Genomic DNA, 12,943 nt, shown 5'->3' on the forward strand with positions numbered 1-12,943 from the left:
GCTCCGAGCCCCTTTCTTCGGAGCTCGGCTCTCTCCGCTCCTCCCTTCCTGCCACTTCCAACATGGCGGCCCCCAGCGGCCGCGGCGCGCGAGGCGGAAGTGCCCCTCCCAGCATGGCTCGGCACCGCGCCACACCTATCATGGCGGCGGGGGGCGGAGCTTAGCCACCGGTCGGGCGCCGCGCCGGACGTGGCCGCCGGGGGCGGGCGGGCGGCGCTGGGCGGTGACGCGGCCACCGCGGCGGAACGGCGGCGGAACGGCGGGAGGAGTCATGGCGCAGGCAGGAGAGCGGCCGGAGCTCGGCGCCACTCCCAACATGGCGGCGGCGCTGCCCCGGCTCTCCCTGCCGCTCCCGCGAGAAGGAGGGGTGAGTCCTCGCGAGAGCTCGGCGTGCGCGGCGGAGACATGGAGCCGGGCGGCGGCGGCGCGGGGCCGCTCCCGGCCAACAACAAGGCCCGAGGCGGGGCGGCGCCGCCCGGGAAGGGCCGCGATTTGGGCCGTCCCCCGCGGAAGGACTCCGAGGTCAGCGCCGTCAGCGCCAACGCCGCGCCCGGCTCCGTGGGGGGCGGGCGGAGGCCTTCCCGGGAGGGGCGGGGCGGAGGCCGGGCCGGTTCCGGGAGGGGCGGGGCCCGGCTGGGCCGGTTCCGGTCCCGTGCGGGTCGGTTCCGGTTCCGGTTCCGGGCGGCGGGCGGTCCGGTGGGCCTCGCGCTGAGCTGCGCCGCGCCGCGCCTGGCCCGGTTCTGTACCGATCCCATTCCGCCCCTTCCCGCGGCCGCTCTGGAGCGGGGTTGGCCGCGGAGGGCTGAGCTCAGCGCTGCGCCCCCATCCCGGCCCGAACCGTTCCGCTGCTGTGGGGCTCCGGCCCTCCATCCCCGTCCCTTCGGTGTTTGGGGCTCCCGGGGGCGGTGCCTGCGGCCCGATGCGGCTCTGGGGCCGGGGGTTGCCGTGGTAACGCTGGCGCTGCTGCGGGTAAACGTTTGGTTTCCTAAAGGGAAGACGCAGCGCTGGAGCTGCAGGAGGGGGCGGTGGGCGGCCGAGGGTTTGGGCGTCCCTGGAAGTGAGCTGTAACTGAGCCGCGTGCTTCTGCTCTCAGGGCTACTCGGAGTCCCCCGACCTGGAGTTCGAGTATGCGGACACCGATAAGTGGGCAGCGGAGCTGTCTGGTAAGGGGCTCCTCCTCGTGGGGCAGTTAATCGGCCACGGTTCCCTTTCCCTGCTGACAACTAAAGGAGTTCCGTTGCCTCCGGTGTCGCTCTGTTGTCTTTAATCCCTCATTCACGTTAGAAGGGATGCGATACGGTACAGCGAGTGTTTCTCTGCCGTATGCTGGCTGTACTCCTCGCGTTTCCCTCGTCTGACATTGGGCAGCATTTAACCTCTGTGGGTCGCAGCGTTCTGTGCAGTGTGGTGATCCTTCCCTGCGTTCCTTTGGCAGAGCTGTACAGCTACACGGAGGGCCCGGAGTTTCTGCTCAACCGCAAGTGCTTTGAGGAGGACTTCAGGATCCATGGTGAGACCCTTCCCTTGGAGCTGGGGCTCTCCGGGGGCACCCGCAGGGCGGGATGTGCTGCCGCTGCGTCAGACAGATGGTGAAGGCAGTGATGGCGGTGGTGTGGTTTGTATTGGAGGTCTCGTTACGCACGTGGGCTGGCCCTGCATAGAGCCTATGTCCAGCATGCTCCGTGTTTGCTATGTTAGTGACCGAGGAGGTTCCTCGGTGCCAGCATGGCTGTGCTGGAATGTGCTGGCAGCAGCAAGAGCATCCAGCTTGTTTCCCATCGGCTGCCAGCGCCAGTTTGGCTAGCTGGGATTTGTCTGGTTGAGTGATGGCAGGCAGGAGGCAGCCCTCTGCCCCCATCCCACGTGCCTACCTGCTGTTCCCAGGACGCCCTTTGTTGCTGGGGCAGCCCTGTGTTCGTTCCATCATACCAAATCCTTCTGAGCTTTTCACGTGATGTTTGTGCCCAGAGCACGGGCAGAGGTGCTGCATGCCCTCAGCACGGCTGCTTTGGCTTTGCAGTGCGGGACAAGAAGTGGACAGAGCTGGACAAGAAGCAGCACCGCACCCACGCCATGCGGCTGCTGGACGGGCTGGAGGTCACCGCCCGGGAGAGGAGGCTGAGGGTCGCCCGAGCAATCCTTTATGTTGCCCAAGGTACGTCCTGACGTTGGGCTTGGAGGCCTTTGCCTTGCTGCTAAACTTGGGTAACGGATCTTGCATTTCACCTTGTATGTCTGGAGCTAAAGCGATTGCCAGAGGAAGCGGGCAGCTCGTAGGAGCGTGGTCCAAAATTCAGCAGTCTGATCTGGGCTTCGCTGCCCACAAGAAGGCAGTTCTGTCCTCTGCATCCAATCTCCTGCCTTAGCATTAAGGATGTGATGTTCTGTCCCTGTGCAACGCGCGCTGGCTGCACAGGAGGGCTTTGGGATCCACTCAGGGTGTTGTTGCAGGCACGTTCGGGGAGTGCAGCTCTGAGGCCGAGGTGCAGGCCTGGATGAGGTACAACATCTTCCTGCTGCTGGAAGTGGGCACGTTCAACGCGCTGGTGGAGCTGCTGAACATGGAGATTGAGTGAGTGGTGTGGGCAGGTGCTTCAGGAGCCGCTCTGCAGCTCTGCTCTGAGCTAAGATTCTTCCAGTTGGTGGCAGCTGCATTGTCCCCTGCCCTGTTTCTGCTCTATTCCTGCTCTGGTTCCTGCAGCCACTCGAATGACTTGCATTGTTGGGGGTGGGTACACACGACACACCAGATCTACGCAGCAGTTCTCCAAGGGCTGTGCTGTCTGGCAGCAAATGAAACAGCTGCGTTCCCCCTGTGGTTGACGGGGGGTTTGTTGCAGTAGTGCTTACTCCAGGCTTTGGATCTGACACGTGGATTGCTCGTGGCAGAGTTCAGATGCCTCAGGAGCACCGCTGAAGCTGTTCTCTCTTGGCAGTAACAGTGCGGCGTGCAGCAGCGCGGTGAGGAAGCCTGCCATCTCCCTGGCTGACAGCACGGACCTGAGGTATGGAGAAGGGCTCTGCAGGAGGAGATGCTGTGAGGGGTTGAGGAGAGGGCACACAAGAGTTTGTTGGCTTGCTTTCTTCCCCAGTGCACGAGCCCCGCTTCCCTGCCGTGGGGTGCGTGGGTGGAGGTGGGCTGTGGTTGTGGCAGACCAGGCCTTCCCCCAGAGCATTGCACTGTAGTTTGTCCCAACCTCTGCTGATCAGTCTGACCTTCTGCCCTGGGCAGGGTGCTGCTGAACATTATGTACCTGATCGTGGAGACGGTCCGGCAGGAGGCTGAGGGGGACAAGGCTGAGTGGAAGAGCATGAGACAGACCTTCCGAGCAGAGCTGGGTGAGGAGCCCACCCACGTGCAGGAGGGTGGGATGGAGGTTCCCAGGGCTGAAGGGGAAGTGGGGGAGGTGGGTTTTGGCTCTGGGCCTTGGGCAGCAGGGACTGGCAGCTCAGTGTTGGTTTCTGCTAGAGCTGAACCTTGCGGCAGGCGAGGGCAGGGAGCAGAGGAGCTGCCTGGGGTGAGATGAGGACCTCAGAGGTGGGGGTGAGAGTCTGCTGGGGCCGTGGGAGGCACAGTCTGGTGTGCAGCAGGGTGAGGAGGGCCTGACTGTCCCCGCCGTTGGGTTCCAGGAGCCCCTCTGTACAACAACGAGCCCTTCTCTGTGATGCTCTTTGGGATGGTGACCAAATTCTGCAGCGGCCACGCTCCACACTTCCCCATGAAGAAGGTGCTGCTTCTGCTCTGGAAGACTGTGCTGGTAAGGGAGAGGACGTGGGCTGAGCCAGTGTGTGTCTTGCAGTTCTACCTTTAGCAGAGGAAATTCTGCCCACTCACAGCTGCCTGTAATTGCTCCGTTCTGTTATTCCTGGCATTTATCTGTGTGTGATTAGAAACTTCCCAGATTTCACCCTATAGGGGAGCATGATATGTTGGTCTCCAGAACTGGTTTCCAAGGATGAATCAAAGTAAATTCCCCAGCTGGGGTCCAAAGGAGAAGATCCAGACCCCTCATTGGCAGATGCCTGACAGGAACATGGGGACAGATCTTGTTTTACACCGTGGGGAAGCATTTGGGACTCAGAGAGCGGTTTTGGGGAGTATCCCTTAGTGCCATGTGTGGAGGATTCCCACCTTCGTGGTACCATTGTGTCCCTTTCAGTGCACCCTGGGGGGCTTTGAGGAGCTCCAGAGCATGAAGGCAGAGAAGAGGGAGGTTCTGGGCCTCCCACCACTCCCAGAGGACAGCATTAAAGTCATCCGCAACATGAGAGCTGCGTCCCCCCCGGCGTCGGCCTCCGACCTCATTGAGCAGCAGCAGAAGCGAGGCCGGCGGGAGCACAAGGTGAGGGCACAGCTGGGGACAGGGACGTGAAGCAGGGGACAGATGGGCTCAGGATGTGATCTTGGAGCACTCTGTACCCGGGGTATTCATCTGCATGGGACGGAACCCACCTTCCTGCCCTCCTCTCTCCAGGCCCTGATTAAGCAGGATAACCTCGATGCCTTCAATGAGAGGGACCCATACAAAGCTGACGACTCCCGAGAGGAAGAGGAAGAAAACGATGATGACAACAGCTTGGAGGGAGAGACATTCCCCCTTGAACGTGATGAGGTGATGCCTCCGCCCACCCAGCATCCCCCCAGCGACCGCATCACCTGCCCCAAGGGGCTGCCCTGGGCACCCAAGGTCCGGTGAGTCCACAGGCTGAGCTGCAGGGAGAGGAAAACAGAGACTTTAACCGTGCTGAAGCAGAGGTGTTGGGAAGGTGGTGGAGATGGGTGGTTGGTCTGGTGATCGCTTTGGTGGCTGTTCTGTTGTCGAGGTGGGCTCAACGCCATCTCTTTGTCTGGCCACAGGGCCATTCCTGTGCCCTGTGTCTGGGGATTGGGCTGGTGTTGACGGTTGATGTTGGAATGGGATCACAGGGTGGTTGATGTTGGAAGGGACCTCGGCAGTTCAGTGGCCCAGCCCCAGCTCAAGGCAGGGACACAGAGCCCAGGACCGTGTCCAGGTGGCTTTTGAAGGAGGAGGGAATCTTCATGGCCTCTCTGGGCGAGGCTGACAGGAAGATGTTGTTTTCCCTCTTGTCTTTTTGCTGCAGAGAGAAGGACATCGAGATGTTCCTGGAGTCCAGTCGCAGCAAGTTCATCGGCTACACGCTGGGCAGGTGGGTTCCTGCAAAGCCAGGCTGGGCAGCTGCTCATTTTGGGGGGCGTGGGGGGGCTGCAGCAGAGGCTGCTGCTTTGGGGGCTGTCATGCTCCTCCTCTGAGCACTGCTCTCTGACCTACCCTTGGGAGCGCTCAGGTTTGCTCCTGCCTGCACACAGCCCAACTTTTTCCCTTCTCTCCAGCGACACCAACACTGTGGTGGGGTTGCCCAGGCCCATCCACGAGAGCATCCGAACCCTGAAACAGGTGAGTGCTGCTGGCTTCCTCCTCCTCTGCCTCCCTGTCCGTTAGTGCTGAGTCACCACTGCGACGGGAATGACAGAGGCAGCCCCAGGCTGTGCCGTGTGGCATCAGTGGGGGACTCGGGGACCCATGGTGTGATTCTCCCTTCTCTCTGTGCAGCACAAGTACACCTCGATCGCAGAGGTGCAGGTGCACATGGAGGATGAGTACTTACGCTCCCCGCTCTCCGGGGTGAGTGTGCAGGTGGGGATGGGACGGAGCTCCCAGGTGGAGCTGGGGATGCTTGGGCTGCTGGGAGGTGTGGGTTTGCTCTGCAGCTCGCTGGGGGAGGAGGAATGGGTTCTTCAGGAAGAGAGGATTGGGTGTGGAAGGGGGCACTGGGTGGGAGCCAGAGGTATCCTCAGAGTGCCTGGGGCTGAACCAGCTGCTATTCGCTCCCCGGGTGAGGTTATGTGCTCTCTCCTGGCACCAGGGGGAAGAAGAAGTGGAGCAAGTCCCTGCTGAGATCCTGTACCAGGGCCTGCTGCCGAGCCTGCCGCAGTACATGGTGAGCACTGCAGGTCCCCGGGGCTCTGCTCCGTCCTCCTGGGGGTGTCTCACCCTGAGGTCTCCCTCTGCCGCTCTGTCCCTTTCCAGCCACGCTTTACGGGTTTTCTTCCCTCCCAGCAAACACATCACTTCCTCCATCCTCTGATGGCGACGGTGGCCTACGGTTGGTTTCCCCCGTCCAATTTTCCGTCTCTCCCTTTCCTCCAGATTGCTCTGCTGAAGATCCTCCTTGCTGCAGCCCCCACTTCCAAAGCCAAAACGGACTCCATCAACATCCTGGCAGACGTCTTGCCGGAGGAGATGCCGTGAGTGACCGAGGAGGGCGAGCAGAGGCTGTTAGTGCTGCTAGGAGTGGAGGGGGAAGCTGGATGGAGCCAGGCAGGGTGGTGTAGGCTGGCTCTGTGCTAAAGTTCCTTGGGTGATATGACCACCTTCGGCTTGGTGGTGTGCTGGGAAGTGTGCGCTGCTGCAGGAACTGACTGCAGGTGCCTGCTGGTAGCCCAGGGAATGGCAGGAATGCCTTCAGATCCCTCCAGAGGGGGGTCTGGAAGGGTACAGGCACTGCCCCGGGCCAAACATCCCTCTGTGTGCCCCAGGACCACAGTGCTGCAGAGCATGAAGCTGGGGGTGGATGTCAATCGGCACAAGGAGATCATCGTCAAAGCCATTTCTGCCGTGTTGCTCCTCCTGCTCAAGCACTTCAAACTGAATCACATCTACCAGGTGAGCTGGGCCGGGGCCTGGCCAAGCTTTGGGGGTGGGCAGCACCCAGGATGGGGGTCTGCATTCACCCACCCGTGTGGCCTTTCTCCCCAGTTTGAGTACATGGCCCAGCATCTGGTGTTTGCCAACTGCATCCCGCTCATCCTGAAGTTCTTCAACCAGAACATCATGTCTTACATCACTGCCAAGAACAGGTAGGGGGCGGGATTATGGGGAGGGGGTTCATGCTTGCTTTTCTCCCTCTGCAATCCCCCCCCTCCTGTGGCTCGGCTGCAGGCAGACCCAGGCACGGGACTGCATTGCCCCTGCGCAGGGTGGGGTGTGTGGGAGCAGCGTGACACCCCTCTCCTCTCTCCAGCATTTCCGTCCTGGACTACCCGTACTGTGTGGTGCACGAGCTGCCGGAGCTGACAGCGGAGAGCCTGGTATGCTGCTCCCTTCTCTGCAGGCTCCCAGTGCTTTCCAGAGGGTGTGGGGAGGCAGCAGTGCTCCAGCAGCCATCCCTGGCAGCCTCAGCACTGCTCGGTCCCCGGTATCACCGGGTGTTCTGTGGGTGCCCTTGGGTTGGTGGGTGTCTCCTGGCTGTGTGCTGTGCAGTGCTGCTGGGGGGGGGCAGGGGTCTTTGGAGCAGCACAGCCTTTGCTTTTCATCTCGGCATCCCCACTCTCATGCCTTGCTTCTGCCTCTCCTTTCCTGCAGGAGGCAGGAGACAACAACCAGTTCTGCTGGAGGAACCTGTTCTCCTGCATCAACCTGCTGCGCATCCTCAACAAGCTGACCAAGTGGAAGCACTCCCGCACTATGGTGAGGGCTGGGGGCCGGGCTGGGGCTTTGCACTGCACCCACACCTTGCCGTGGGGTTGGAGAGCACTGGAGGGGTGGAGTATGCGTGCTGCAAAGCCAGATCTGTGTGCTGGGGGGGGCTGGCACTCTGCAGCAGGGGTGCCCTGCATCCATCCCAGCCGTGTCCCCCCCCGTCCCCGGCTGTGCCCACAGATGCTGGTGGTGTTCAAGTCAGCACCCATCCTGAAGCGGGCGCTGAAGGTGAAGCAGGCCATGATGCAGCTCTACGTGCTGAAGCTGCTCAAGGTGCAGACCAAGTACCTGGGCCGGCAGTGGAGGAAGAGCAACATGAAGACCATGTCGGCCATCTACCAGAAAGTGCGGCACCGCCTGAACGATGACTGGGCTTATGGCAACGGTACGTCCCCTGCAGCCACCACAAAGTGCCCTTTTACCCCCTGTCCTCGTGTCGGGGCTGTCCTGCTGCTGCTCAGGGCCAGTGCAGCCCCACGTCTGGGCTGTGGGGGGAGATGTGTGGCACAGCTGGCGGTGGCTGGTGTTGGAGCTGATGGTGACTGCTGGCCCTGTGCCTCCTCACGCTGCTTTGTGGTGGCTCGCCAGGTCTCATCGTGGGGGATTTGGTTGCCCGAAGATCTCCAGCTGTCCTCTGATCCCCTCTTCTCTCTTCCCAGACCTGGATGCCCGACCCTGGGACTTCCAGGCAGAGGAATGTGCCCTGCGTGCCAGCATCGAGCGCTTCAACTCGCGCCGCTACGACCGGGCTCACAGCAACCCCGACTTCCTGCCCGTGGACAACTGCCTGCAGAGCGTGCTGGGCCAGCGAGTGGAGCTGCCCGAGGATTTCCAGGTCAACTACGACCTGTGGCTGGAACGGGAGGTCTTCTCCCGACCCATCTCCTGGGAGGAGCTGCTGCAGTGATGGCGCTGTGGGAAGGCAGGAGGGGGTGTTGGGGGAGAGCTTTGAGGTTAGGGGGGGCAAAGCCGTGGGTGCTGGGGGGGGGCTGTGGGTGCCTGGCCTCCTGCAGCAGGGCTGGGGGGGATCTGAGGCGCCATCCAGCCCCTCTGCCTCCTTCCGGGCTGTGCCGTGCTTCACCCCATGCAGAGGTCAGTGGGGCAGGGAAGGGCCCTTTGGTGCCGCTGTGGGTCGCTGGGTGCTGTGACAGGAACACCAGGCGGTGTGCCCCCCCCCGGGCAGACACAGAGGGGGGGTGGGAGTGCAGTGGTGGTGGGGTTGGAGGCTGCAGTGTTCCCTCACCCCGCTGGGTGGGGTGGATGAGCTGTACATATATAATATATATACATATATATATTCGTGGTAGCTCTGAACTGAGTGTGGCCGACCTCCGTCTGCGTCCCCATCCCTCCAACCCCATGGCAGCAGCACGGGGGGAGAAACTGGGTTCCTAAAAGTGTGCTTTTATTGTATAGAAGGGAGCAAAAGCCCTGGGGGTGGGAGGGGGCTGTGGAACGACACGGGTCTCCCCGTGGGGCTGTGTTCCCTGCAGGGCACTGGCCGTACCCGTGGTGTCCTCGGGATGCTGAGGGGTTTTTGGGGCTTTTGCACAGCAACTTTTGGGTTTGGGTGTTTTTTGAGCCAAGTGGGGCTGGTGGTGGGGGATGGGCCCCTCCCTGAGGGGTCGCCGCATCCCGATGTCAGGGAGGGAAAGCAGCAGAGCTGGGGGCACAGTGGGGTCGATGTTTTGGTGTGGGTATTTTTGGCTCTGAGGGCTCCTTTAGCCTGGGGTGGGTGCTCTGATGGGGCGGGCGTTGTGGTGGGGTGGGCCGGCTCTGCCCCCAGCCTTTCCTCTACCCCCACTGATCCCCCTCTCCCAGCACTCATTCCCCCCACCCCATGCAGCTGCCCTCCCCCGGGTGTCCACGTGGGGTCTGCATCCTCGGGGCAGGATGGATGCTGGGTTGCTGTGCGCTCTGCAGGTGGGGTTTGAGAGTGATTTCCCCACATCTCCGTGGTGCAGACGCCAGGCAAAGCCAGCAGCCCCCCGTCACATCCCAGCTGCTCTGGGCTGAAGGTGCTTGGAGGTGCCCAGGCTTTACCAGGGCTGACTTTTAGGGTCCCCAAGTGCCCCTCCTGCCAGCGCCAGCCCTAAGGGGAGGGAGGCCCTGATGGAGAGGGCCGGGCTGCGGCTATATGGCAGATTGGGGTGCAGGAGGGATGCATGGAGCATGCTGCCACGGGGGGGGGGGGGCTGCTCTGTGGGGTCTGTCCCCCACGCAGGGGTTACGTGGCCCAGCCCAGCAGGCTGCCCGGCTCCTTGGCTGTCATCCTCAGCGTCACCAGGGTGGGCTGTTTGTAGTCATTCTCTGACGGTGGTGGCTCAAAGTGGGGGGCAGCGAGGCTCGGGGGGGTGAGGCTGTGCAGGGAGTAGAGGCTGTTGATGCCGGGGGGGTGGCCGGGAGAGGCGGGGATGCCCACGAAGCCGGCGATGTTGCTGTGAGCGTGGGGGTACGGAGACACGCGCGGCGATGGGGCGCTGTCGGGGGGCACGAGGGAGGGCCCTGCAGGGCTGCCAGAGCTCGGCCACAGGTTGTTCTGCAGCTGGAAGAAAGCAGCCAAGACCCCGGAGTGAGGGCGGGCACTGCATCGTCATCCACACCCCACATCCTGAATCCCCCCCCCCCCCTGTCCATGGGCTGCAACCAAGGGCTGGAGCCAAGGGCTGCCTTTGCTTTGCTTCAGTTGGGTGAGGAGTGAATCCTGATGGGGATCTCCTTCCTTGCAGTGCTTCCCTGGGAGGTTTGTGGTGTGGGGACCCCCATGGCAGCCCCCAGCCCCGTGTTCTGGCACTGCTGCTGCCTCTGTGCCATGCAGCATCACGGAGAGCAGCGGTGGGGGGGGGGGGGGGGGGGCACAGCGCGGGTTGGTTTTAAGTTCTTTTTATGCTTTTTGGTGTTTGTGGGGAAAGAACAAAGGCAGTTTTGCAGCAAAGGGAGGTGAATTGCTCTCTGCCTTGTGCTGGGGGTGCTGGGACTGCAGGGCCTGGGGTGGAGTGTGGTGCTGTGGGGGCAGTGGGGGGGTTCTCACCTCCTGGATTTTCCCGTAGCGCTCCCGTTTCCTCCACTTGGCCCTTCGGTTCTGGAACCAAACCTGGGGGCAGAGGGGGGGGGGGGTTGAGGGCTGGGGACCCCTCCCCCTGCCTGTCCCAGCAGGAAGAGCCCCTGCAGGGTGGGCGCCAGGCCCGTGTTCTCTGCTTTCCTTTCTCTTAGGTTTGGTTTGGGTATAGGGGGTGATGTGGGGATCGGGATGATGTTCGGATCGGGATGATCCAACCGCGTGTGCCCTCTGTGCCTGGGACCATGACAGGTCCTCCCCCAGAAAGGAGGACGTGGTATTGGGATGCACCCCTCCCCCCCTTTTCCTGCCCTCCCCATCGGGTGCCCCTCTGCTCTCCCATGCCCCGAGGGGGGCTCCTACCCCACGTTTTGTCTCTCGCTGCCCTTTGGATGGGACAAAGGAAGAGCTGAGGCCAGGCCATGGAGCCACCCCTGCGCTGGGGTAGGTTTTTCCCCCAGAGCTGAAGGCCTTTCTGATCTCAGCATCCCCTCCTCAGGCAGAAGCAGCCATCCCTCCCCCCAGGCCCCCCCGCCCCCCCAGCCCCATACCTGCACCCTGGCCTCGCTCAGCTCGGTGCGCAGTGCCAGCTGCTCCCGGGCGTACACGTCGGGGTAATGTGTCTTCTGGAAGACCTTCTCCAGCTCCTCCAGCTGGAAGGTGCTGAAGGTCGTCCTGTTCCTCCTCTTCTTGCTCTTACTCCTGCCCAGCAGAGGGGGCTCGAGCAGCGGGGGGCTGCCCGGGGGGGGCGACGCCAGCAGTGGGGCTTTGCTGGAGGGGCGGCAGGCGGTGGGCATCGCGTGGCACTCGGCCTTGCGGCCCTTCTCCGTGCCTGGAGGGGAGAGGTGGGGGTTAGGGGGGCACGGAGGCCCTGGGCTTGCAGTGGGGGGATGGAGGCCGTGGTTCCTCATCACCCCGTGGCATGGGTGAGGGTATGGGGGTGAGGACAGGGGAGGGGGGCACTGCAGGACCCCCGCTTGGTGCGCATCTTGGAGGCTGCCATCACGTCTCCCTGCAGCCCCGACTCTCAGGAATCCATTTGCAAACCCAAATCCTGTCCCTGTTGCTTCCAATGCAGTCCCTTTCCCTCCGCCCCCCTCCCGTGCAGCCCTGAGGATGGAGACACAGCTCAAAACGTGGGGTTCCCCCCCCCACTGCTGCTGTGCCCTCGGGGTGCCCTCTGAGGGATAATTCCCCCCTGCTATTCTCAAGTACTGCCATCCCATCCCCACTGAAAGACGCTCATCCCATGGAGAAGGGGGGGGGTGCATGCCATGATGGGACCGAGTGCTGTGGATCCCCCCGAGGGGCAGAACCCACAGAGGAGACCCGGGGAGGGGGGGGAGGGACAGTGTGGGCAGCCCCGCTGTGCGCATTTGGGGGCTGTCCCCATGGAGGACCCCACCCCAACTGCAGTCCTCTGTGTGTCCCCCCCCACGAACCAACCCTACCGTGCTGGGCTGGCGGCGGGTGGGCACCAGGAGCCCCCGGGGGTCTCAGCCCCGTGTGGGGCACAGCCCGGCTCAGCACCCGCGGCCACTGATGGGGCTGTCCCGGTGTCCCATCCCGGTGTCCCATCCCGGTGTCCCATCCCTGCACCCCCCACGAGGCTCTGAGCCCCCCCACCCCCACGGCGGCATTTTCCAGACCTTCCCTTTGGATGATGATGATGATAGCTGTTATTATTATTATTTTATCCTAATTGAGGCAATTTGGGGGTTACGGCGCACAGCCGAGAGCCGCGGGGCAGCTGCTTCAAATTAACGGCTCAGTCTCATCTTGGGGGGGGGTTGGGGGGGGCGCTCCCCTATCCTCGGGGCCGAGTGCTCTCCGTACCCCCAAAACACAGCCGAGGGCTGCGGGACCCCCGGCTTTGTGCTCCTGAAGGGCTGAGCCATGGGAGGGCCGCGCTGCGCTGCTGCTGTCGGCGATGGGGGAACGTGGAGAGGGGCGAAGGCAAAAACCCAACCGCGGCACTACGGGGAAAAGGGAAATGGGGACGAAGGAGAACCGCGGGCTGCGCAGAGCGATGCGCTCCGAGCGGCGGCTTTGGGCCTTTCTGGGGGGTTTTGCCCTTCTCCAGAGGGGCCGCGATGGAGAGTGATAAATAAATAAAGGGCCCAAAAAGGGGCAGGAAGGGAACGGGCCGTGGGGGTGCAGCGGAACGCGCCCGGTTTGGGGATGGTGAAGGGGATGGGGGGGGAAAGGGAGAGTGTGGACACCCCGAACCCACCGCCCCAAACGGCTCTGCCCGCAGCTGCGGAACAGCTGCATGGAGAGGAGAGGAGAGGAGAGGAGCGGAGCGGAGCGGAGCGGAGTGGAGAGGAGCGTAGGGCTGCGGGGCTGCGGGGCCGGCCGGAGGATGCGGGCAGCGGTAAGCGGC

The 12,943-nt window shown here is 62.9% G+C and overlaps 2 protein-coding genes across 4 annotated transcripts; one reads left to right on the forward strand and one right to left on the reverse strand.

Annotated features, from left to right (window-relative positions):
* Window positions 1-212: 212 nt before the first annotated feature.
* Window positions 213-8,816, forward strand: STRIP1 (striatin interacting protein 1). Of its 3 annotated transcripts, none has more exons than XM_015299154.4 (21): window positions 213-367; window positions 1,094-1,163; window positions 1,436-1,510; window positions 2,021-2,155; window positions 2,452-2,572; window positions 2,937-3,005; window positions 3,233-3,339; window positions 3,631-3,758; window positions 4,161-4,343; window positions 4,476-4,693; window positions 5,104-5,169; window positions 5,354-5,417; window positions 5,574-5,645; window positions 5,887-5,961; window positions 6,171-6,268; window positions 6,560-6,686; window positions 6,780-6,880; window positions 7,045-7,111; window positions 7,386-7,490; window positions 7,683-7,887; window positions 8,162-8,816. In XM_015299154.4, exons 1-21 carry the CDS (start codon window positions 272-274, stop codon window positions 8,407-8,409), a joined length of 2,430 nt encoding a protein of 809 aa, XP_015154640.2. In that variant the 5' UTR covers window positions 213-271; the 3' UTR covers window positions 8,410-8,816. The 3 variants fall into 3 exon arrangements, with proteins under 3 accessions (XP_015154640.2, XP_015154638.2, XP_015154639.2); XM_015299152.4 differs by having other exon boundaries at window positions 240-522; XM_015299153.4 differs by having other exon boundaries at window positions 240-522; window positions 2,943-3,005.
* A 913-nt stretch (window positions 8,817-9,729) lies between these two features.
* TPRXL (tetrapeptide repeat homeobox like) lies at window positions 9,730-12,138 on the reverse strand. The gene is made up of 4 exons (XM_015299156.3): window positions 12,012-12,138; window positions 11,112-11,392; window positions 10,489-10,596; window positions 9,730-10,047 (listed from the first exon to the last, which is right to left on the reverse strand). The coding sequence occupies exons 1-4, from the start codon at window positions 12,136-12,138 to the stop codon at window positions 9,730-9,732; spliced, it is 834 nt and encodes a 277-aa protein (XP_015154642.3).
* Window positions 12,139-12,943: the final 805 nt, after the last annotated feature.

This window comes from Gallus gallus, chromosome 26 (assembly GCF_016699485.2).
Source record: "Gallus gallus isolate bGalGal1 chromosome 26, bGalGal1.mat.broiler.GRCg7b, whole genome shotgun sequence".
Taxonomy (NCBI): domain Eukaryota; kingdom Metazoa; phylum Chordata; class Aves; order Galliformes; family Phasianidae; genus Gallus; species Gallus gallus.

Bases quoted from the DNA above. Each gene is read 5' to 3' on its own strand.
- STRIP1 (XM_015299152.4), top strand. From the start codon at position 406: ATGGAGCCGGGCGGCGGCGGCGCGGGGCCGCTCCCGGCCAACAACAAG. The intron at 5,962-6,170 runs GTGAGCACTGCA...CCTTTCCTCCAG, and splicing joins CGAGCCTGCCGCAGTACATG to ATTGCTCTGCTGAAGATCCT. The intron at 6,687-6,779 runs GTGAGCTGGGCC...CTTTCTCCCCAG, and splicing joins AACTGAATCACATCTACCAG to TTTGAGTACATGGCCCAGCA.
- TPRXL (XM_015299156.3), bottom strand. From the start codon at position 12,138: ATGGGACACCGGGATGGGACACCGGGACAGCCCCATCAGTGGCCGCGG. The intron at 11,393-12,011 runs GTAGGGTTGGTT...TCTCCCCTCCAG, and splicing joins CCCGCCGCCAGCCCAGCACG to GCACGGAGAAGGGCCGCAAG. The intron at 10,048-10,488 runs GCCCTGCAGTCC...GCTTTCTTCCAG, and splicing joins AGCACCACACTCCACCCCAG to CTGCAGAACAACCTGTGGCC.